Consider the following 24,170-nt stretch of genomic DNA (forward strand, 5'->3'; position numbering starts at 1 on the left):
TGCACCCCTTGGCCCATCACACACACACACACACATATATATATATATATATATATATATATATATATATATATATATTATAATTAAAACATTAATCATTATAATTCATATGGAAAATCCTATTCTTTATTTTAAAAAAAAAAATTAATTCTACCCTCATACTATTTAAAATAAATTAAATAAAAATAATAAAATTATTATATTAAATAAATTTGATGTTGAGTGCTAATTATATTATTTATGACTAGTCAAACATAAATCCTCAAATATTTTTGTTTTTAAATTTTATATATAGATTTTATTTTATTGAATTTATCAATACATAATTATTAATATTTAAGATATTAATATAAAATTATAATAATAAATAAAAAAATAAAAATAAAATCCTATAAAATGTAATTGTTTCTCTTAATATTTCTAAAAAAACATTGCATATCACATGGATTGGTCAGCTCTTTGATCAATCATTTCAAAGTTTATGTTTTATTTTCATTATAGGGATTTATGGTTTTTTTCCTGTTTATTTTATATCTAATTTAATCTTTTTAATTTTTGTGTGATTATATATTATGTAAAAATATTTATATTTGTTGAATGATTGTTAGATATTTATTAAATATTTGTTTTATTATGAAAATTGCTATAAAAAAATGTTAGATATTTGTTTTGATTGTTTGTTATGAAAATTTTGATTATATATTAGATTATTTGGTGAATAATTGTTGTATTTAATAATTAAATTAGATATAAAGTTGTTTAAAGTTCTTTTTTAATTGTATTTAATTTAGTGCTTAACTAGTTGAATTAATTGATAATTATGTAGATATGATAGGATTTTTACACATAAACCAACATTTTTAAATGGATATATATTTTATATATTTGAAATATTAATTATTATAATCTCAAGTTTAAATTAATAGCATTGTTTAATATTTATAATTTTTTTAAAATTTGAATTTAACACACCCTTAATTTTATTTATAGTTCCGCCACTAGTTCCATTTATTTTGACTAGATAGATTTTGTTTAATTCAAGCAATTTGATTAAATTAGAAATTTCCTTCAAAATTTGAAAAAAATAATCCAATAGGCCTAGAAATGACTTATTCTAGTCATGGGCTTATAAATTTTAGTATTTGTTTATTATAAATTATAAAAATATGTTGGTAATTATCTTTAAAAATGGTTGTCTTTTATTTTAGAAAGCATTAAATTGAAACAATCCAAAGAGTGAAGATCAGTCACATCTGTATGTAGAATCATCTTTCGTCAATTTGAAGTTAACCAACCAAAAACACCCCAGACACATTATCAACAATTTTTTTTTTTTTAAGTTCTAATTTCAATTCAGTTCGTTTTCATTCTCTAAAAAAACATATCTTTTGAGTTCTATGACCTTCTACTCTTTGCTGGAACGAAAGAGACACTAATCTCTGGGCCAATGATAGATACTCTATAATATCAACTACTTGTTTTAAATCTTGAAGGGATATGTTAATCTCCAATCTATTTTTAATGCCCATTCTTATTAAAATCACATCCACTCTTTTCAGCTGACTAAGATTGAATGGCTTTCTCTCTGATAATGAAATGCTGCCCAAACTTATTCTAGCACGTCATCTTTCCAATGCTTGTAATTTCAATGATTTTAACATTTGTCTTTCCTTTAATCACATCTCTTGATGTCACATGCAATCAAATGTCTTTGTGAATATTGGGCAATGTCAAACCCTTCATTTTCCTCGCTTCTTTTCTTTTCTATGTTTGTTCTTTTCCTTTCTTTAGCTAAGAAAACTTTTGATTTATTTAAACTTAAAAGTAATTTTTGGTTCTTTGTTTTTGCTTTTGCTTCATTTTCTTGTGATGAATTCAAGTTTTTTTTTTAAGTTTTTATTTATTTATGTAGGAGATGTTCTTCCATTTCCTCTCTTCTCTTGATTTTTCTTTCATTTATTAGTTCTATGCCAATGTAAACTAATCTGAAAATTGATTAACTTTTACTCCATAATTCATTTTTCCCAAAATAAATTACGTGAGTGTATTAAATTTCTCACACTTCTCTCTGTTTTAATATTCTTTCTTTAAATAAGTTTATATATACGTTTGATAATTGTGCATTTGTCCATGAAAGTCATACTTGAAGGTATACTTTAAGAAACTATCAATATTTATATTTTTGAGGGTTAAGACCATTAACAGCCTCTAAAGTTGAAAAAAAAATTGTTTGTTTTGACCGATAGCCACATGAATTACTAGTCGTTATAGTTTTAGTTTTAATCCTATTTGTAATCAAACAAAATATTAAAAAAAAAAAAATGAGATTAAGAGATTTGTTGTGTGAGCCCCACCCCCTTAAATTAGATCCTAGCCATCAATGCAAGCTTTTTCAATCAGAGCCATTGATTTATAAGATTTTTAAAAACCCTTGCTCTTATCCTTACTAGCTACTAAAATATCACGATCCGATCATGAGCTCCACCGCCACGACCTCTTATAAAAACCCTAGCCCTCATTTCGCTCCTTCATGGTAGGTGCCGAGCAGGACTAGTGGATCTTCTTTTCGAGAGTTTGTTCGCTTCTTTCAAGGTAGGATCCTAGAGCTTTGTGCATAATATTAATGATTAATAATACCGGTTGGCTCAAGATTTCTTTTTTTCTCGAAAACCCTAAAAATTTGTTCTTATTTGTGATTCACCTTTAATCCTTAGATTTAGCCCTTGAGTTTCTAGGGTTTGTTCCCAATTTCAGTTTCAAAGGAGTTTTTGTTTCTCTTTTCGATGTATGTACTCTAAGCATATTCTTAGGATCTTTGACCGTGATGCTTGTATGGATTTAATCACATCTCAAGGATGAGATTTTGCATGATATATTTGATGTAATGTGAAGTATAGTTGATTGAGGTATAATCTTTCGCCATGAGAAAGGAATTGTTAGTTGATTTAATTTGAGAGGTATCGATTTTTCGTTTTTGACAATAGCAGTAAATCCCTCTCCAATTTTTAGAGATCTTCGAGGAAGAATTTGAAGGAGAGTAAAAATATGAAAGTTGTAAATTTTTATGTTATCTAAATAATTGCAAAATTTCAGATTTTATGCATCTGTAGTTTGTGAGATATAGCCTCATTAGTATAATTGTCTTGGATGATATTGCTGTACAGAACTTGAAGAATCATGGCCAATTTTGATGATCAGGGAGATTGAATTAGATAAGGTAAAAAATAAGAAAGTCGTTCATTTTTGAGTTGTATGATTGTCAGTAAAATTTCATTAAGTTTGAAGTTGTAGGTTAAGAGATATGCATATTTTAATAGTATATGTCTGAATTATAATTTTGCAGAAATAGTTAGAAATTCAATTGAATGTTATAAATTGAGTAGTACTCTAAATTATGTGAATTTCGGCTATGTCATAGTGTTAGGTGTCTATTATTCCCAGAATTTTTAAATTTATGATTTGGAAAAGTGTGAGTGAAGTTTTGAGGGTTTTAGTACTCATTGATCATGTTGAAATTATTGATTTGGCTCTTAGAGTGGGTAATTGCTATTGTACCCTCACAATAATCAATATTTGGGGGTGTAGAATAATAGTTTGAAATTTTTGCATTTGTACCCTTCTAAAAATCTTTATATATATATATATACTATTGCTTGTTAGCCTCGATTTTGTTATTTAAAGCTAATAGGATCTCTTCCCCAATATAGGGCATGCCAAAGGTGTAAGGTTTGAGAGTATTTTTTGGTGTTAATTAGGTAAGTATCCCACATATAAACCCTATTATATGTATATACTTGAATAGTCAAGTTTTCTGAACTTTTGGAATTTTTAAAGAAAATTACTGATTATTTTGACATATATATTTTGAATTATTTATTTATCATTATTTTTGGAATTACTTTAAATTATTTGAAATTTTGAGTTAATGATATTTTATTTTGGATTACAATTATCGGAAAGGTTTAAATATTTATTTTAATTCGGATTATTTAATTTGTAAAAATTTAAATAGTTTATCTAAAAATGTATTACTTCAATTATGAATTTTAGATATGTTTTTAGTTAATTTTTGATTAAAGAATATTATTATTTTTATTATCTGTTCATGTTTGTATTCCATTAACTGGTGTATTTTTGATATGACAAAAAAATGGGATCGTGTTATCAGAAATTCTTGTACTTTGCTTGTTTTGAATTTTCGTTAGTCATGTTTTGTGAATGTAAAGTATTTTTGACATAGAAACTAGTCCCCAAATAACTTTGCAATAACCCTCACATCAAGGGTTAAACACCCGACCGTGTCGACACGTATTTTGTTCTAGAAACTATAGTTTCCCACCGCTTTCCGTCGGTGAAGAATAACGGCCTCTGATAATTTTGGCTCGGGGTCACCGAGGGTAAAAATATGACTTTTGTTAAATTTTGTCTCGGGTCACCGAGGGCAAACATATGAATTTTGTGATTTTGTTTTGGCAATAGTTGCTTGGGGGACCTATATGCTCAGTTTTGACATCTTTTTTTACTTGAAATAATTCTGGTTTCCGATTTTCTCATTTTGATAAATTATGATTTTGTGTAAATGATCCCAATATTTTTAGTGGGTGCTTACTGGGCTATCAAGCTCATAAATTTTGTTGATATTTTTTTTCAGATCAGGAGTAGAGGTCAGTGGCAGATAGCTTAGCAAGGATCGTTGGGTCATCGCCGTTTTATTTAGCTTGTAATAAGTCCCGATTGTTGTGGGCCTAGGTTTTATTTGAATAAGTTTATATTGTTTTTTTGCAATCCACCGAGTTTGATTTTTGTTCTGCTTTTGGATCGTGATTTGAGGCCTCAGTATGCCTACTTGGTTTCGCCTTGTAGGTGTACGGCCGTTTGTCTGCGTCCTGGGTCCATAAAACTGGGTTCGGGGCGTGACATGTTGTGTAGTGATAAACAGAGTAAAAGAAAACTTTAAATAGATTTTTTTAATGAAAAATAATTTTTTATAAAAGTGACAAGTGTTATATACACCATGGGCATTTTCCAATAGCGCATGAGAGGTTTGGGCTATTATCCCGCACCCACAATTGGCGACCCGTTATCATTATTACATCTAATAAGTTTTAAACTCAAGATTTTTTTAAATGTCTCATACTCATTTTTCTAATAAAGTCAAGTACCACTAGATTATGAGCCTTTGATTATAAGATTATATTGAATGATTTTTATTATAGAACTATTGACATAATTATCTCGTGTTTCACAAGGTTTTACATTGCCATGAAAAATAATTCAACGAAATTTTTGGCTATAAGATTGTTAATATAATTGTTGGTGTTTGGCAGGTAATCCAAGCAAGTATAATTTTTTTTCTTTTTTTTTTATTTATAGGATGATAAATAAATAATCTCTTTATATGCCATGTTGGAAGAAAAAAAAACTCATGTATTTTATAAATTATTAATCCTCATTTTTACTTCATACGCGAAGAAAAAAAATGTCTAATTATCTCCACAATACAAAAATGGTAACTTATTATTTTCCCTTTTAAATAAGAGATGAAGACTTCAGCTGCTCATAACAATAATTAACACTTTTTTGACCTATTGATACTAGATCTTTTGCATAAGATGTTTATTTTTAGAAGGACCTAAAACTGAAGCTCAAAGCCCACACAAAGTGAAAACATGAGTGTATGTTTTTGGGGGAAGGGGAGCCGGATCAGCTATTTATTAAAATAAGAAACAAAAAGTACAAAGTCTGGGAAATGAAACAGGCAAAAAACAAAGACAAAGAAAACTGAACAAAAAAGAAACAGAAAAAGAACTACAAAGAGCTGCAAAAGAAATTACAATAGGATTCCACTACTGTTGAGCAGCTTCATTAACCAAAATGGGAGATCACGACCTTGAAGTAAGAGTGTTAGAGCATGAGAATTAAGACCACGAAAAAGCCAAAATAACAGCTACATTCATCCATGATCTAGGCACAATGTGAATCTGGGGATTTCCAAGATAGGAGAGATAGTCAGTAATGTTGGAAATCAATGGTTCAATTCACCAAGAAATGGAGGCATTATCAGACAAGATTGCTCTGTGAAGATCAGTATTTGTGATGAAGATGTTACGAATTTGAATATCATAGTCATAAATGCTTCCCATCGCCGTAATCAGAGCGAGAGCATCAGCTTCTAATGCTGAATCTGCAGAGTTGTTGCACCAGCCAGCACCAATAAACTTAGAAACAGAGTCAGTAATATAGAAGCCAACACCAACATTAGTAGACTCACTGCTATCCACTGCAGAGACAAAAAAGAAGGGGTTGTTAAATATAGAAAAGTTGTTGATGATTAATTTTTTACCAGATAAAAGTGAAGGAGAGAACGAGTACTCCCTAACGTGGTGAACAGCTCTAAAAGGGATGGAATGGAAATCCGAGCTTCATTCTTGAAAAACTAAATTACATCTTGCTTTCCAAAGTAACCAGACAAAGAACAACAATAACCGATTACGTAGAACAACTCAAGATCATGGTTAGCAAGGCTAATCCATGAACCTTCGTAGAAGCTACCGTGAGAAGCGATTTGTTTACCAATGGCAATGCTAATAGATCTCCAAACAAATTGAGCTTTGGGACAAGAGTTGAACAAATGCTCGCTGATTTCAAAATCCAATCAGCAAAAACCCACACACCGCTTTGAGGGCCAAGATTCAATCTATAAAGATACTCATGAGTATTGATTCCGCTAGAAACAACAACCAGAGAAAATGTTTAGGTCTAGGGGCAACTTTTAGACGCGAAACATTTTCCCAACCATCCCAAGCATCTCGCCATTAATAGATTTGTTGAAATGAGAATAAACCATAGCCGTAGTTTATTTTTTTCTCGAGATTTAGGGTACCGAAACCCATTTGTTTTCCATATTATCGCCGAGGCGATTATTGGCAAGATAATCCAAATTCGTAAAAATCACCAAACACTTCATGTAACGTGGACATGTTCCAGTCATTCATTATCAAAAAAAGATCGACAAGCTTAACAAATGAAAAAAATAAAAATCCATATTGAAATAAGTAGGTTTAAAAAGCCAACGTGATTTCAAAAATACCACGAATCCATCAAAAAGTTAGTTTGAACAAGATGAAAAACGCTGCGTACCAAAGGTGAGGTTTGATGATATTTGCATTTTGCCAAAGGCCAAGAAAGAACCAAGAACAATTTGATGGAATGGAATCAATCTAGAAATTAACAGAGCCATATTTATCAAGTAAGATATCCACCCAGATGGAGTTGTGATGATTGAGATAACTAAACACATTTTTGGCCATAAGAGAAGTTTTGGTAACACGCAAATTGCAAATAGAGAGGCCCCTCAGTCTGTGCAAGTGTAATATCTGTCCATTTTACAGAGCTCATGCCTTTCTATTGCCCCTTTTAGAACAAAAGAAAGTCCTAGCAAGCTTAGAAATACCATCAAAGATGGTGTCAGGGATAGAATAGACTGAAAGGTAGTAGACAGGAGTAGACATGAGGACTGAGTTAATGAGAATTGTTTTGCCAGCCATAGAAATTCTAGAGAGTTTCTAGATAGACAGGGTGTTTTCAACTTTAGCAAGCAAACTGGTAAAATTGGAAATTGCTAAGCGTTTAGGTGAGATAGTCATCCCTAAATATGTTAACGGAAATGTAGCAGAATTGAACCCAAGGATGCTACAAATGCTGTTTTTTAGTCTGCAATTGAATGAGGAAGGAAAATATATGCTAGATTTAGACTTATTACCTAGTTGACCAGTCAATCTCTCATAAATAGAAAAACAAAGATTGATATTACGAGCAAATTTCCTGGTCTCCTGAGTGATAAGGATCAAATCGTCAGCGTACATAAGATGATTGAAGTTGTTTCTGAGCAAAGGATTGAAACCAGGAATCATTTGGTTTTGCATAGCAAAATTCAGAATAGCCGACAGGTTCTACGCAACAAGGATAAAAAGATAGGATGACAGAGGATCACCTTGACGAAGGCCCCTAGAAGACTTAATCCAGGAGGTTGGCTGTTTATTGATTAGAAGGGAAAATAAAGCAGAACTAATGCAAGCCCTAATCCAAGAGATCCATTTACTAGGAAAATTCATCAGGTAAAGGGTAGCAAGAATAGCATTCCAACTCATGGTATCATATGCTTTTTCAATGTCCATCTTAACTAACATCCTAGGGGGGTTCTTAGAATCTCTATCCATCGTGTGTACCACTTCTTGTAGAGAAATAATATTGTCCGAAGGACTACGATTAGAAATAAAGCCACATTGTTCACGCCCAATAATACGAGGAAGAACATTTTTGAGATGATTAGCTAAAATTTTTTAAACAATTTAATAGCAAACATTGCATAAAGAAATAGGCCTAAAATCAGTAACAAATTTCGGCTAGGGCTCTTTAGGAATAAAAGCAATAAACGTGCGGCCCTAAGCATTTGGAATAACAGAATTGTTAAAAAAATGATTAACAGCTTCAAATAAGGAATCATCAATATCATTCCAAAAGAAACTGTAAAACTCAAAATTAAAACCATCGGGTCCAGGGCTCTTACCAGAAGAAAGAGATTGGAGAGCATGAAAAACTTCCAGTTTGGTGACATCCTTGATGAAAGACTCACAATCAATAGGCGAAACCAAGGGGAGATCATTAGGTAGGGCATGAAAAATATCTAGAGTATAATTGTTCGAAGAGTCCATCCAAAGTTTGGAGAAAAAATCACAGAAAATCACGTCAATGTCCTTACGATCAGTAAAACAAGCACCATTAGAATCGTAAATAAGAGAAATTGAATTGTGGTGATTACAAATTCGAATGGTGTTGTGAAAGAAACTGGAATTCAGATCTCCACATTGAATCCAAAGCAATCGAGCTCTTTGGGCCCATTTGGAAGAATTTTGCCGATGGAGAGCTGCAAGTTCATTATAAAGAGTATTAAGGTTATCAGACGAATTGTAAGAGTTACCATTCAACTGATCATGGGCCTCAGCCTCCAAAATTTCCATTTCCAGTCTGTTGATAGAGGCATCAATATGGCATGCACTCGATTTTCTTCCAAGATATGAGCTTAGATCTGGTACGAGACAAAAGATGCGTAAAAGTGTGCATAGGGTTGGAATGAGGAAAGAAATTTCAAGCATACCGAACCATCGAATGACAATTATTATAATCTAACAAAAAAATTATCAAATCTGAAAAATTTTCTTGCGATTAAAAAAATGCAAGGAGATAAGGTGAGAAGAAGAGGGGAATGGTCGAGAAAAAGACACGGAAGATGTTTAATGAGATACGTTTCAAATAAAGCGGAGCAGTTAGGATTAAGCAAACATCTATTAAGACGAGCCCATTTCCTAGCTGGTCCGGCTTGGTTATTACACCAAGTAAAGCTAGAACCAGTGAAATTAACCTCAAGAAGATTGTTAGTAATGATAAAATCCGAAAAAACACACGAGCTTTACGACTATAATACAATTGGGAGCCACCCTGTTATTCATCTAAGGAAACAATAGAATTAAAGTCCCCTATGAGAATCGATGGAAGATTGATAGAAGTTATACCGAAAAGCTCTTGCCGATGGATTTTTTTGAGCTTAGATACGAGTGGGGTTATAAATTATAGAGAGAATCCAAGACTCGTTATTGGAATTGGTGAAAACTAGATGCAAAGCATACCTAGATTTAACAATCGGGGTAACTCGTGTCGACATGCTTTTTGCCAAGTGACAATGATGCCACCGTAGTACCCAATGACCACGATAGCGACCCAGGCCCAATCATGCGATCTAGTTTAGAACAAAAAGGAATCAAGCCGACAATTATCTCGCTGAGTTTCCACTAAACAAAAAGATAATCGGATTGATGCTTTTTCATCATATACTTAATGCGAGCGTAGTATCCCGACCGAGATTCTCCTACAATTCCAACACACAAGCTTAGTAATTTTTGTTAATCATAGAAAATATGTAAAAAATAGTGCTAAAGGATAAGACACTCATTCTGAGAGGCAAGAAGAAAATCCAGGGGTTAACAGAAGACATTCCTTAAAGAGAAGGGCACGGTCCCTGATCGACACCACCACTAAGATCAAGGCGCCCCTTCTTAGGCAATGAAGAGGAGGACTGCAGATCTCGGCTGTCAAGAGCTTCTTTCCAGATACCATTCTGAAACTGATCCAACGTCATTGAGTCATCAGGTTCATCGGGGTCGTCATATTCTGACATGGCACAATCACTATCTTCATCATCAGTCTCTTCCTCCCCAGAATCACTCATAGAGAGATCAGAGTTCTCTGGGAGAGGAGATGGATTTAGAGCTCCAGTGAACTCCCGAGCAACGGCTAAGGCATGAGATGAGGGGGAAGGGTCAGGATTGGACCCAGACGCCGGTCCATCAGATGTCCGGAGAATGGGAGGTGGAGTGGAGGTTTGACAAGGCTGTTTCAGCTTTTCCTTGGAACTCACAGAAGGATTGAGACGAGGGCCAAGTTCAAGCGTGTTTATAGACCCAACGTCTCTTTTGTCTGTTGGGACCAGAGCCAAGGAAAAGTTCGTATCGAGAACAGGGGGAGAAGTCATGTCAACAGTAACCCCCGCCGCCTGTACAGATATGCGATCAGGGACACAAGATTGTTCTCCAGAATAGAAACCCCTACCGTGTGAGGAAAAGCCTCCACATGGCGAGCGAGAATTCCTAGAACGAGGCCAAACTTTGGGATCATCGACAGGAGAAATAGTAGGGCTCACATGCGCCGCACGTGACGCTAGATGCCCAGCACCACCGCCGGCACCACCGCGGCCACCACCTCTCCCGCGACGTCGAGAAACTAACATCCAAGGACCAAAGTCAGTATCAGCGCTTTCAGAGAAAATTTCATCGTGAGGTAAAGACAGAGATTCGTCCCCTGCCTCCATACCTTTGTTCCGGGATACAGAATCCTCCCTTGCTGCCATCCCGTTAGGTTCACCAGGAACATGCAACGGGGGTGACGAGGAACGATAAAGATTTCCAGAACTCTGGCGGCTGTAGTGATTCGATCCATGCCTAACCATACCACAATGGTAATAGAATGTGGGGAGTTTTTCTTATAGAACAACCACAAACACACGATTCTCATCATCCCCAAGCCAAAAACCTTGCTTCAAGGGTTTGGATAAATCTATCTCCACACAAATACGGGCGTATCTTGACCTGGACATAGAAAGAGTAAAAATCGTCAATCTTTAACAAACGCCCTAAAGAGGAGGAAATGGTTTCAAGTGTCTCCCCATCCCGAATTCCACCGTAAGTTATGCAATTGCACCCCAAATGACAGCAGAGGATAGCTTAGCGAATGCCGGTTCGAAGAATGGCTTCCATGGGGCAAGTGAAGTATAGCCCGTTGATGCCTCGAGGGCCGTTGAACGTAATTTTTTTGAGAGATTTCAAACGATTCACATCGAAAAAGAAGGTAACCATTCGGCAGATCAGAAATGAAGATTTTGCCAATTTCATTCCACTTGGATTGAAGGATAGATTTAACTTGAGTTTTTCTCAAGACTGGGCCATCCACCGATGTGAAGGAAATTTGGTTGGTCGGGTTCTTGACAAGGACTGCTATCTCCGTCCCATGAGGGAGGAGAGGGAAGTCCGTCCCCTGCTTGCTATGGCAAGAGGGGGCGGGGAAGGAAGAGATCTTAGGAAGAGATCTTAGGCAGGAAAACTCAGGAGAACTCAGGAGAATTTAGGAAGGCTAGAAGCGCCACATTATTTGGTTTTGGATTTAATTTTGCGTCACTCATCCCATTAAGGAAAGCAGGAAAACATGAGTGTATGTTAAGCTTTTGATTTGCTCCATTATTATGCATGTCCTTGATTTTTTTTTAAACGGGCAAAAAATAAAAACCTCCTCACAACACTAATTGAGTGTGGTGACTTCTCTGTATTTATCAACAAAAATATAAAAAAAGATATCTAATTAGAAAGATGATTGAGCATATAAATAACAAGTGGTCTGCCTAAATCTCATTCCAATCAAATTGCAAATAAAAGAAACACATAAAATTCCTAAATGTATCTGCATGCATTGCGCACATTTCTTTTCTGACTTAAACCACATGCTTCTAGTGTATTTAGTCAACAGATCAACTAAACTAATCAACTTATTTAGTGGGGGAAATACATAATTTTATTTGATTGGATTACCTTAACTTATGGTTTAAACCATCAAACAAGAAAGTGGAGCTAGTGGGTGGCATAGACCTTCATGCAGAGATATGTCTGCTTAACTCCCATGTGAGAACATCTTTCAATATAAATATAAGAATATAAGAATATAAATATGCCTTTCATTCTGACCATAGATTCAAAACTTGAAGATTAGTTTGCATCCTAAGTATTCTATAATAAATTTCCATGGAAAATTTGTGGGGTAAAGAATGGTCACTAGCTTGGTTTTTCTGTATATTTTTTAATTATAAAGCATAATTTAATTAAATAGGAATTTAAATATCATTAAAAGTAATAATTTTAAGTTTAATTTTGGGAGTTCCATAAGCTAGCTAAATTTGTAAAAACTAATACAAAATTTCCTTTATTTAATTTTTTTAATGTTTTTTTACTTTTACAATGAGCAATTGACTACATAGACACTCACAAAAATTCACGAAAAACTAATAAATCTAACTATCATAAAATCTTAAAAAAAGTAATTCTATTCCATGAGGACTCACATGATACAAAATTTCTTTAAATTCAAATTACTCCACACTCTTCTTTGAATAAAACAATATCATTCAAAGCAATCATTTTAAATTTAATTTTCAAAAATCTTATTTCGTTTTTTACCAAACTTGTTGATATTGCTAAAAAAAATCTTTTTTTTAACCATCAAACAACTTTTAACCACTATCAAGATGATAATTTTAATTGTTTTTAAAAATTCTATTTAGTTTATTTTTTAAAACGTTTCCCTTTTATTTTTTTTTAAATTGCCAAACGCGATCATCTTTTTGCAATCAAACAACTTTATATTTTACATGACTGAAAAACCTTTTTTAAAAATTAACAAGAGGTTAAAAGCAACTCTAATAATTCTACTATGTATGTTTTATACCATCTCATGAGATCAATGGCTACATAGCCTACATGGTATATGGAGACATTTACATAATTACATAGGATGGTTTTCAGTTAATGTACTAAAAATTTATAAAATCAATATATTAAATAATATTTATTAATATATATATATATATAGTAAATAATAGTAAATACTGGAAATCATGGTTATCCATCTCTATATAGCGGTTATTTCTCCTTTTTTTCACAATCAGATATCAAGGATTTGATAAAAGGCTTCCACGTTCTTTTCCTTATTTATTATTTTTTTTTAAAAGAAAATAAACTGGCTTTTACAATTTCAATGTTTTGTGAGCCATATTAATTATTCATTAAATGCAATAAGGCATATATGCTTGAGTAAAAGGTTTCTCCTCTATGGTTGAGATATCAAAGTTAAGTGGGGCCTTTATTGCATTTAATATTATTCTTTGGACATGATTTTTCAAAGTATAAACATTTTGATAAGTTTTAACATAAAAAAATTTGATAGATTCCTAACTTCAACCATTTGCATTTGAATATGTATAACACCACCAAAGAAATCATGGTTACAATATTAGAAATGAAAGATAAAAATGTTATCATACTTTGATTAATTATGTTTAGAAGTTGGGCCAATCTAAATCTCATCCTTTTCATGAAAAAGAAAGCAAGCAAATGCCATGTACCACTTGCAGCCAAAACACGGTTACTTTCATTTTTTATAACATGGAGGGCCCTTCATTTCATCAATGAGATTCCTTGTGTTTTTCTTTTAGTTGGTATTCCTCTTCCTTGAGGAACTCAATTTATTGTTTTTTTTCTCATAAATCATGCATTCGTCTCTCTATTTGTACATACCCACTCTTTTTTTCTTAATACATAAATTGTGGTTCTATTTTATTGTGCTTTTCTAAGTTTAACAAACATCATGTAGTGTTCCATATTTGTTTAATGAAAGATATGTATAGGGTTCTCTCCATGGTCAAAAGCTCTTTAATTAGCACATGATTTAGACTTTTAAAATATCAAACTGAAACAATTACTAAACTATAGAAAAAAGATGAGGATGCTGATGAATTTTCTTTTGTACCTATTTGGCGTCATTAGTTCACAAACAATTTAAAGATGAGATGAAGCACATGTGTTGCTTTTTTCCTCTCTAGAAAGAAACTCATCAAATTTAGAGCCTATCTTCTTCTTTTCTTATCCCCTTTCTTATTCAATTCATGTATTATATATTCCTTTTTTCCTTTTCAAGATTCGGTGTGTCACTTAATTTTCACATCATTAAGCTCCTAATCAAAGCTAAATAAATGAGAACATTAACTAGTTCAATTCAAATGATCATCACGAGTGCCACCAAACAAGACTCTTAATTTATTCCTTCTATTAGATCTTATCTCCCACTTTCATCCTCCTTGAAATGAAAGATCAATTTATATCAAAACATCAAGCACCCCCTAATTAATTAATCCAAACCTATATGTGACTAAATGAAATGAAAGTTCTATGAAACTACAAGAGACAAAGAAAAGGAGAATCAAGATTGTCATTAGATATACAAACAACTCCAAACGTAGCATCATAGCATCAGCTTGATAACAAAAAGGCTAGTAAAAACCAAGAAACAATTGTTTAAGTACGTTATCACCAAAATAACATAGATATCAAGGCAGCCGGCGCAATATCCTCGAAGGATCAGCAAACCTCGCCGAGAAAGATCTCGACAAGTTCTCCGGTTCGATCCAAGAGGAACCATCATCGAAGTTTTTGCGCATAACTATATGCATCATAGGGGAACATGTTGTGGCGCCGACGAGTTCAATATCCTCCTCTTCCCTTTCATAATCCTCCTCCACAGTCCTCTCCACCGGGACGATGCCGAAGACCTCATTATAGGGTACTCCATTTCATCGAACTCATCCTCGTAGTCACTCTCGGTGAATCTACGGCTGAATCCGGCTGTCCTCCGGCGACTATTGTTGCACCAACTTCCTATGTCCATTACCGGACACGCACATGATCTTTGCCTCATGAGCTTAGGACTCCATTCCATGGTGCAAATGCAATGTCTCACTAGCTATTTACTGTTATATATATGGGAAGAGCAGCTTAATGTTGACTGGATTTAAAAGGGAAGGGAGTTTAGGGTAGTGTGCAAGTATGAGATAGTAACAAGATTTATAGGATGAATGGGACATGGGCTCTAGTTGGTCAAAAAAAGAGGCATGTGATTGAGCTGGTTCAGTGCCACTAGTTTGAATCATGGTTCATATATGTGACTGGCTTGGCATGACCATATAAAAATGGTCCACAGGTTTGGTGGGGGTTGAGGGGTGATAAAGGAGGGCCTATTTGGATTGAGGGAGAAGAGACAGGGCCCATGAGACTATATAAAAAGTTCTGAGTGAAGAGAAAGTAATGGGGAAAAACAAAGAAGGGTCTCCCTTTTCATGGTTTAATAATGATGGGCAAAACAGCCTGGCTTCTTTGTATGTAGACCCATCTTGGAAAAAATGCCACATAGACCCTTGCTCATCAGTTGAATTGGTTGATAAATGTTTGTGCATGCAAAGGTGTCAAAAGTTATTTTAGATTGGATTAGTTTTGATTTTTATCTAATCCAACAAGTTGTGGGGAGGTGCTTTCATTTCATTTGTCATGTACAAATTGTCTCCCCAGGTTGAGATCTTATTGTTGTTGTTATTGGACAAAACATTTAGGTGGAACCATTGAAAGATGTTTTCATAATAGATGTTTTGTTTATTTTATAGATAATTTTTACATTCTCCATTTTATGTTGCGCTCTTTTGTTATTATATATTTCTTGAATATTGATTTAACTTAGAATATCTTGGAGGAGATGAATTGTTCATTGCCAACCAAACCTACATTTTCTTCCTATTTAGTCACAATCTGTACTATGTTTTCCCTGTATTGTGTTTGTATTATTTATTTATTTATTTATTTATTTCTTATGTAATGCAATTCTTATAAGAATAAAGTTTTATAAAAAAATTATATGTATATATATAATCCAAAAATGAGATGAGGCTCATATGTAGATATCTATGTCAATATCACTAACCATAAAAAAAAACACACTTAGTATAATTTTATTTTTAAATATAAATTTAGAATAATTTTTTTCGTTTATGTATAGATTTTTGAAGATTAAAATTTTAAACAAACACCTATCATGATGATAAGGATGGATACCAAGAGTTGATTTCGATGACGGAATATTTTTTATCATTACAAAAACACAAGTAAGAAAAATTCAAGAACACGCTCAATAAAAAAAAATACAAATGTGTGAAAATGAGAAGCATGTCTAATATATTTAATCCAACTTAAATGTGATTAAAGGAAAAATAACCCATTTAATAAACAGGTTAACCTAACTTGATTAGCAGCGCCCATAACTAATTCCCTACTTTTGAATGTTTCAATATTGTTTGTTGGTTCATGTGGTCGATGCAAAATTAAGAAAATGAGCAAGTTGGAGTTTGGTGTCAAAAGAAGTAGCTCATCAAGGTCAGCATTTGCTTGCGCATTAAAATTTCAGCTACCTACTATACTCAAAATAAAGACGTACATATTATTATATAGTCAAAGGCTATGTAAGTCAAATAAGGAGAGTTCCTTGTGTATGAACTAAGGGCTTAACTTCCTTGCTTACAAAACACATACATTTCATTCTCCACTTCAATTGATGTACAGGCTTTGGAGATATTCTTGTGTTGATAATAAATATGTTAATGAAATGAAAGGATATATGGATAGATATGTCAATTAATTAATTAAATGATGAAGATTTATATTTTTTTTATTACCGAAAATGTTGGGGCATTTTAAAAATATATGTTTGGGGATATGTTTCGTGTGATGTGATATATATATATATATATATATATATTCATGTTGTAAAATGGGTCAAGAGATATATAAAAGAGATTGGAGAAGATTTTGTTTTTTTAAACTTTATTTTTGAGAGATGTTACATTAAGTTAAACAAATTATGTCCCTTGGTGAAGTGCAGGCTCTATACAGCTCAGTTTATATTACACTTAATAAATCTGATTTATCTATTTTATTTAAAAAAATTATTTTATAGATAACAATATATATAATATATATAGAGAGAGGCTATATTGTTAACATCTATATATCCATGAAAAATACAATAGTCTTATTACTTGTGATTTGCAGGCCAAATAAAGTTTAATAAATCCTTTAAATATGAAAGCAAATAATATATTAGCAAATCATTTAACATGGGAATGAATAATACATTGCTTAAAATTATGGTATCAATCAAAGTCGATCCATTACTCTCCTTATGCCCCTTAAAATATGCGACATCAAGAACACCAATGTTGGTGTTGTGATAGTCTAGTTGTTGGTGAGAGAATTGGCTAGCTAATCATCACAATGAATGAGTGCTACTGTGTAAATTATCGTTCCACACTTCATCCTATATAAATGAAAGCCAATGGTCAGTGGCGGACCCAGAAATTTGGTCCAACCCGGGCTTGAATAAAAATCAATTTTTTATATTAATTACAAAGACACATACAAATATAAAGGAAAATGCAAACTTAGTCGATATTCAATATCAATAATAAATATACGAACAAAATTCAAATACAATACATAATAAGTAAAATAACAATGGAAAATACAAATACAAACTACATGCCAACACTTGAGCCACTCTTGTTACTGCTACGATTAAGAGGTGCCAATTGAATCCTACGAGTTCGCATATTTTGAAAATACTGCAAAATATCTTCATTATCAATTTCATTAAATATGTCTTTCTCAATATAACACACCAAACTATCGGTCAAAAAATCATCCTCCATTTTGTTACGCAAATCAGTCTTGATGATATTAATTGTTGAAAAAACTCTTTCAACTGAAGCGGTTGAAACAGGCAAGACCAAGGCCAACTCAATCAACTGATAAACTAGAGGATATCTGAGATGCTTTTCTGTTTCAACCAATTTTATAGCAAGTTCTCCAATGTTTCCTAGTGAGGAAAAATCAACATTTTTTCTCATGTCATATATGTACATCTCTAATTGATCTACTAATGCCATTCGATCCAATTCTGAGAAATCTTCTGGATACAGCTCGGCAATACGAACTAATTTAACAGCATCAAATCTTGAAAATGATTGTTTTGGATCAAGGCAACTTATGCAAGAAAGCAATTCAATAGTAGATTCTGGAAAATGACTATTCATATTTTGCATAATCATATCAAGAACCTGAAATAACAAATAAATAAAACAAACATTAAGCAATAAAAATGTAAAGTGAAATAAAAAAAAGTGAAAGTGATATGAAAAATACTAACCGAGTAAAAAATCTCAACACGATAATAGTGAAAATATGTAGTGGCTTGCTTCTCACGTCTTGGACGACCACGTACCAACATTCTTTCTTCCATATTATTTGGCATCTCAATATCATTTTCAACACAAAACTTTGAAACATTAGCCAACAATTCATCCCATCCTTCATCTCTCAATGATTGCAACTTGAACTTGACACCTTCAACCATGTCTAAAGCATTCACTATATTTTGATTTTTCTCTTGCAAGGCTTGTGGCAAGCCATTTGTTATACCTAACACCTTTTTCATCAAAAATAATATGAACACAAATTCAAATCTTTCCATACGATCAATCAAACCCAAAGCTACACCTTGTTGGTCAAGATTTGTTCCATCATCATGAACATTTCCAACAACATCCACTACAGCTGGCCACATCATTTGAAGACGAAGTATTGTATAATAATGAGATCCCCAACGTGTGTCTCCAGGTCTTGCAAGGCTTGTCTCTTGATTTCAACCTTTGCCAGTAGAAATTACACCTTTCTCTATACGTGTAACTAAATTTTCATGTTGGCTTTGTCGAAGTGCATTTTTCCCTTTACATGATGCTCCAACCAAATTGACAATCTTGATCACATAACTAAAGAAGTCATTGATAATAGACATTTTTTTTGTAAGACCAACAACAACTAATTGAAGTTGATGTGCAAAGCAATGAACATATCAAGCACATGGATTATCCTTCAATATAAGTGACTTTAGACCATTAAATTCTCCTCGCATATTAGAAGCTCCATCATAACCTTGACCTCTTAACCTTGATAGGGGCAATCCATATTTTGCAAACAAATTATCAATGGCTTTTTTCAAAGTGTGGGATGAAGTGTCTGTCACATGCTCTACACAAAGAAATCTCTCAATCACTTGTCCACGAGAATCAACATATCTCAAAACAATAGCCATTTGTTCCTTCACTGAAACGTCTCTAGCTTCATCAACCATAAGTGAGAAAATCCGATCACCAATGTCTTCAATAATAAGTGATCTCACTTTTTCAGCACAAGAATGCGCCAAGTCTTTTTGAATTTTTGGAGCAGTCATTTGGTTATTCCCTGGAGCATTTTCTTTCAATGTCTTGGCAATCTTATCAACACGTGCACCATACCAATAGAGTAACTCCAAAAAGTTACCTTTGTTTTTGGAACTTGAAGATTCATCATGCCCCCGAAAAGCTAAACCTTGTCTTAACAAAAATCGCACAATATCTAGAACCGCCGTTAATCTAACACGATAAGCAACTTCCATGTCTGAACTATGTTGTGAGATCATTTGTGTGACACTTTGTCGTGGATTCTTGAACAATTCCAATTTATCGAATGCAAAATTATGAATGCTAGTAACATTTCCTTCATGATCTCTAAAAGTAGAAATAGCATGCTTCCAATTATTATACCCCATTTTGGAAAATATATCCCTCCCACTTTGCAATCCATAAGTTGTTGGTTTAAACAAATAACACCACAAGCAAAATGTCGAATCTTTCTCCACACTATATTCCAACCATGGAAAAGAATCAAACCATGAAGGATTGAAACACCTATATTGGTTCCCATATTTCTTCTTAGGAAAGTTGTGAGTCCTCGGTTGACATGGACCTTTTGATACATAAAATCGTCTTACCTCGTCTTTAATGTTGACATCATATTTCTCAATTGTCATTCGAAGCCCAGGATCCGCAACTAAATTATTTGGATCAAACTCAACTCTTGCTCGTTTCGGACTTGAAGATGTGGTCGCATTATCATCTTTAACGCTTGACTCGTTGCTTCTTGGTCTTTTAGTCAAAAATTTATCCATATTAAAAAACCTATATTAAACAAAAATCTCAACACATTAACATTTTCAAAAATCAACGTTAATCAATTGGAATTCATGAGTGGATGACAATTGATAAAAAAAAAAAAATGCTTATATTCAATGTAAATCAAGAGCTAGTGAACATTATGTAAATCAATGTAGATTATTCACAATATGCATAGATTGCCAATATTCTGGTTCAGTGGTTCCTAAGCATGTCCAAAAATTGAAGTGATAGAATGAAATTAAAAAGCAGCAAAAAAATAAATCACCAGAAAGCAAACAACAAATGAAACACTTTCAAAATTTTAAAAAATTAAAAAATAAAATCAAAGCATCATGAATGCAAATCAAGATGGCATTAATCAAGATGGCATTAAAAAGTAACTGCCACCAACATCTAATTAAGCTCCATATGCAAATCAAGATGGCATTAATCATTGATATTCATTTAATGCTCCATCTACAAATAGGGATGCAATCAATAATCCTATCAAAAAAATGTCAACAAATGCCAATCATCATCTTAATTATCATCACCATTGATTTTCTTGGGCACAAAAGCGACAACATGCTTCTTTCTTACCCGGTTTGACTTTGTTGTGCCTGATTTATGAAATGGATACACATCATGAACTAGAAACAAGTACATATTGGCATATTGCATTTTAATAAAATAATGGTATCACATATAATGTTGAACTTTGGAAATTGGAATGTATTTGGGTTCCTTCATTCTTGATATTTTGTATTTCTCTTGGTGAATGATGAGTAGGTGATCACGATGCAATCAATAATCTATAATCCTATAAAAAGTTAGCAATAAATCAATGCTTTCAAGTTTCAAGAACAATGAAAAATATCCAAGCAAACAAAAATCACATAGATGACAAGAATTCCAGAAATCAAAAATATGAAATATGAACTAAAAAAACTCCTCTTTCTTCTAAACCTTAAATCACAAAAAAAAAAAAAGCAAATAAACTGAGATCTTGTATTGATACAACGCAGTGAAGTCACTGAAGTGTGTACCTTAGATCAGGATCCAGGAAGGCCGGATCAGGATAACTACGAGCCTAGACTCTAGAAGTGAAGTCGATCCGCCATTCCGCCTGAAAATGGATGATGGATCAATAGTGAGAGAAATGGGGAGAAACAGATAAATAAGGAAAGATCGGCGGCAAGATGGATACCTGTGGAGATGATCGACGATGTAATCAAGGCCAGACGGCAACGGAGGAGGTGGGGAGGAGGAGGATGGACCGGATGGTGATAGGCTGATAGCTGTGGAGCAGTCAATAGAGGAGGAGGATGGTGATAGCCAGTGGCGGACCCCAAGCTTAACGGGTCAAAACCTGATCCGAACACAAACAAACAGCTTCATCAACCGTCCAGATTGCTTTGAGATTGGATTTCCGATGAGAAGATGGTTTACGATCTCGAAGCAAAATGGATGGTCATTATGCCTTCCACCTTATCAGATATGAAGGCTTTGAAGTTTGAATCACATTATCACAGACTCACAGTAATGGTTGCCTTCTCCATCAGCCAGGGATGCCTTCTCCATCAGCCCGGGCTTTAACTTCGCCGATTCTACCTTTTGCAATGATTTCCGACAGTCCAGCAAGGGCTTCAGCCCGGGCTGCCAATATACTAGGTCCGCCACTGCCAATGGTGGCGTGCTTCACTAGACTGTAAATTTGGATTTCAACAAAGGTACGTCTGGCAGATGTGGCACCCATCTTAAAAGGTTATCTTTCTCTTGTACTGGTCAAAATAATCTTAAAAAAACATATATTTACTAAACTTAAAACTGATATGTAAATAGACACGTACACTGACACATTCGCGCGAACATGCACACATATACACGCACACAGGTAACAAGTATGGTTTACACAGAGTGAACCTCATTTCCATAATTGTAAGTACAAGAGCTATAGTTTAGAATACAACTAAATACACAAACTTGATTGGTGCTTTGCTCAGATGACGCTCATGCAGTTCTTCAATATGATGAGACAGTTGATCTAAATAATCAGAGAAGGCAACACCAAAGACAAACTACAAGAAAGTTGGGCTACAGAGGCAAATTTTAGCGGCGGATTTTATATGAGCCGCTAAATTTAATAGATATAAAAATATTTTTTACATATACACCCTCTATAAAACTTGTAATTAAGCATGTGTTCTCATTCATTGTTTCATGACTATTTTTAAGTTTAATTAACTATGTGCTATTAATAATATATATTTAAAATTTTATATAAATTTTTAAATAAGTATATATTTGTAAAATATTTTTTAATAGAATTAAAAAAATAGATATATCTATCCTTTTATTTTTCTAATAGAATTAAATATTTTTAAAATAAATATATATTTATTAATAAATAAATATTTATTTATTTTTTAATAGAATTAAAAAATAAATATATATTTTTAGATATATTTTTAAATATATTTAATTAAAAAATCAATTAATGACCGTGTAAAATATTTATAACGTATAAGGCTAGAGGAGAGAGATTCATATGTATTTATAACGCACAAGGTTAGAGGAGAGAGATTCATATATATATGGTATTGATATATAATATATATATATATATATATATATATATATATATATATATATATATATATATATGATATATTTTTAAATATATTTAATTAAAAAAATCAATTGATGACCATTGTAAAATACATAGGTAAAATATCCCATCTCTCTCCTCTCTTTCTCTTCCTCTTTATCTCTTTCTTTCACTTCTTCTGGCCCTCTATTCTCTCTCGCTCCCTTTTTCTTCTAGTGTTTCGGCCCTTTTGAAGAATCTCGCTGGTGCTCGATTTCTAGGGTTTCTCTCAAGCCTATATCGGAGAAATTTCGATCGAAATCTCTTGGATTCCAAACCCTCTCCTTCCCTTCGATCTCAGGCGCTGAAAGTACTCTTGAATCCCTTCTTGTTTCGGTTTCCTCCTCTTGATCGGCATCGTATTTCAAATTCCTCACCCTGCTCTTGCGATCTGGTTCTAGGGTTAGCGTTTGTGTTTGATCTATGATCGATATCGTGCTTGAGGTTTTTCTTGTTACGGAAATGGGGAGGGTTATCGCGGAGCCAAATGCTGGCAGAGGTGCTCATCACTGAACGGTAGCATAGAACAGTGCCTTTGCCTTCTGCTTGAATTGTGAGTTCTACATCGCCACTGCCTGACATTTTTCTTGTGTTTACTGCTTGCTTGTTAGCTCTTTCCTTAGTTTTTTCTATTTCTTTTCAAATTTTATCATCTGAAAATGTTCTGCTATTTATTTATGGTTTGATGTCACAAAATTATATAAATACGTTTGCTCCTTAAATTTTTTTTGTGCATGTTGCCATTCCATGCTTATTTATTACTGAAATGACAATAATTTTGGTTGTTGAATGCTTCTGATTTCTTCTGGTACGCATTGCTATATTTAATTATGTTGAATGTGAATGTCAGATAGTTTATAAGTGTGAATTGTTGAAGGAGTATGTTTCTCATAGTTATAGGTTTTCCTTAATCTAATATAAAATATAAATGTAGTTCACATGCATTAAGATGCAGTCAAGTCTGGTCTCTAATGACTTGAGACTGAGAATATGTAGTGTGATGTGGTGTGATATGATGGTCTTCAAGTTAACAATAGGATCCAAATGTAAATACTGTAGCATGAAATTAAGATCATGGTTTCATCTTCATAACATTAGTATTTCTATTTTTTTTGGTGAGATTTCTATTAATATTTTCCTATTTTGATAAAAGCAAAGTTTGTTTTATACTCTGCTAATTTTTTTTTCTTTTAATTTTCAGGTTTGCAATGAAGCTTGACATGCTTTTTTCTTTAAAAT

The 24,170-nt window shown here is 33.1% G+C and overlaps 2 protein-coding genes and 1 long non-coding RNA gene across 18 annotated transcripts in view; 1 reads left to right on the forward strand and 2 right to left on the reverse strand.

Annotated features, from left to right (window-relative positions):
• Window positions 1–17,788: 17,788 nt before the first annotated feature.
• Window positions 17,789–18,876, reverse strand: LOC120259912 (zinc finger MYM-type protein 1-like). Its single transcript, XM_039267370.1, has 3 exons — window positions 18,460–18,876; window positions 17,933–18,370; window positions 17,789–17,875 (listed from the first exon to the last, which is right to left on the reverse strand). Exons 1-3 carry the CDS (start codon window positions 18,874–18,876, stop codon window positions 17,789–17,791), a joined length of 942 nt encoding a protein of 313 aa, XP_039123304.1.
• Window positions 18,877–19,164: 288 nt separating this feature from the next.
• On the reverse strand, window positions 19,165–20,298 carry LOC120259913 (zinc finger MYM-type protein 1-like). Its single transcript, XM_039267371.1, has one exon. The coding sequence runs from the start codon at window positions 20,296–20,298 to the stop codon at window positions 19,165–19,167; it is 1,134 nt and encodes a 377-aa protein (XP_039123305.1).
• Window positions 20,299–23,041: 2,743 nt separating this feature from the next.
• The window catches only part of LOC120261127, a 5,570-nt gene continuing 4,441 nt past the window's right edge, over window positions 23,042–24,170 (forward strand). For 15 of the 16 annotated variants that reach the window (XR_005536558.1, XR_005536564.1, XR_005536563.1 and 12 more), the window contains exons 1-3: window positions 23,042–23,241; window positions 23,333–23,484; window positions 24,133–24,170. The exon at window positions 24,133–24,170 is cut by the window's right edge. This is a non-coding gene — a long non-coding RNA (uncharacterized LOC120261127). The remainder of the gene's footprint in view (window positions 23,242–23,332; window positions 23,485–24,132) is intronic. The other variant, XR_005536555.1, reaches the window with a different exon arrangement.

This window comes from Dioscorea cayenensis, chromosome 5 (assembly GCF_009730915.1).
Source record: "Dioscorea cayenensis subsp. rotundata cultivar TDr96_F1 chromosome 5, TDr96_F1_v2_PseudoChromosome.rev07_lg8_w22 25.fasta, whole genome shotgun sequence".
Taxonomy (NCBI): Eukaryota; Viridiplantae; Streptophyta; class Magnoliopsida; order Dioscoreales; family Dioscoreaceae; genus Dioscorea; species Dioscorea cayenensis.

What these genes read in the sequence shown, in the direction of transcription:
- LOC120259912 (XM_039267370.1), bottom strand. Translation starts at nt 18,876, where the DNA reads ATGTGGCCAGCTGTAGTGGATGTTGTTGGAAATGTTCATGATGATGGA. An exon ending in GTGTTGAGATTTTTTACTCG is followed by an intron (nt 18,371 to 18,459) that starts GTTAGTATTTTT and finishes TTGTTATTTCAG; the next exon opens with GTTCTTGATATGATTATGCA. An exon ending in ATTTTTTGACCGATAGTTTG is followed by an intron (nt 17,876 to 17,932) that starts GTGTGTTATATT and finishes GATATTTTGCAG; the next exon opens with TATTTTCAAAATATGCGAAC.
- LOC120259913 (XM_039267371.1), bottom strand. Translation starts at nt 20,298, where the DNA reads ATGGATAAATTTTTGACTAAAAGACCAAGAAGCAACGAGTCAAGCGTT.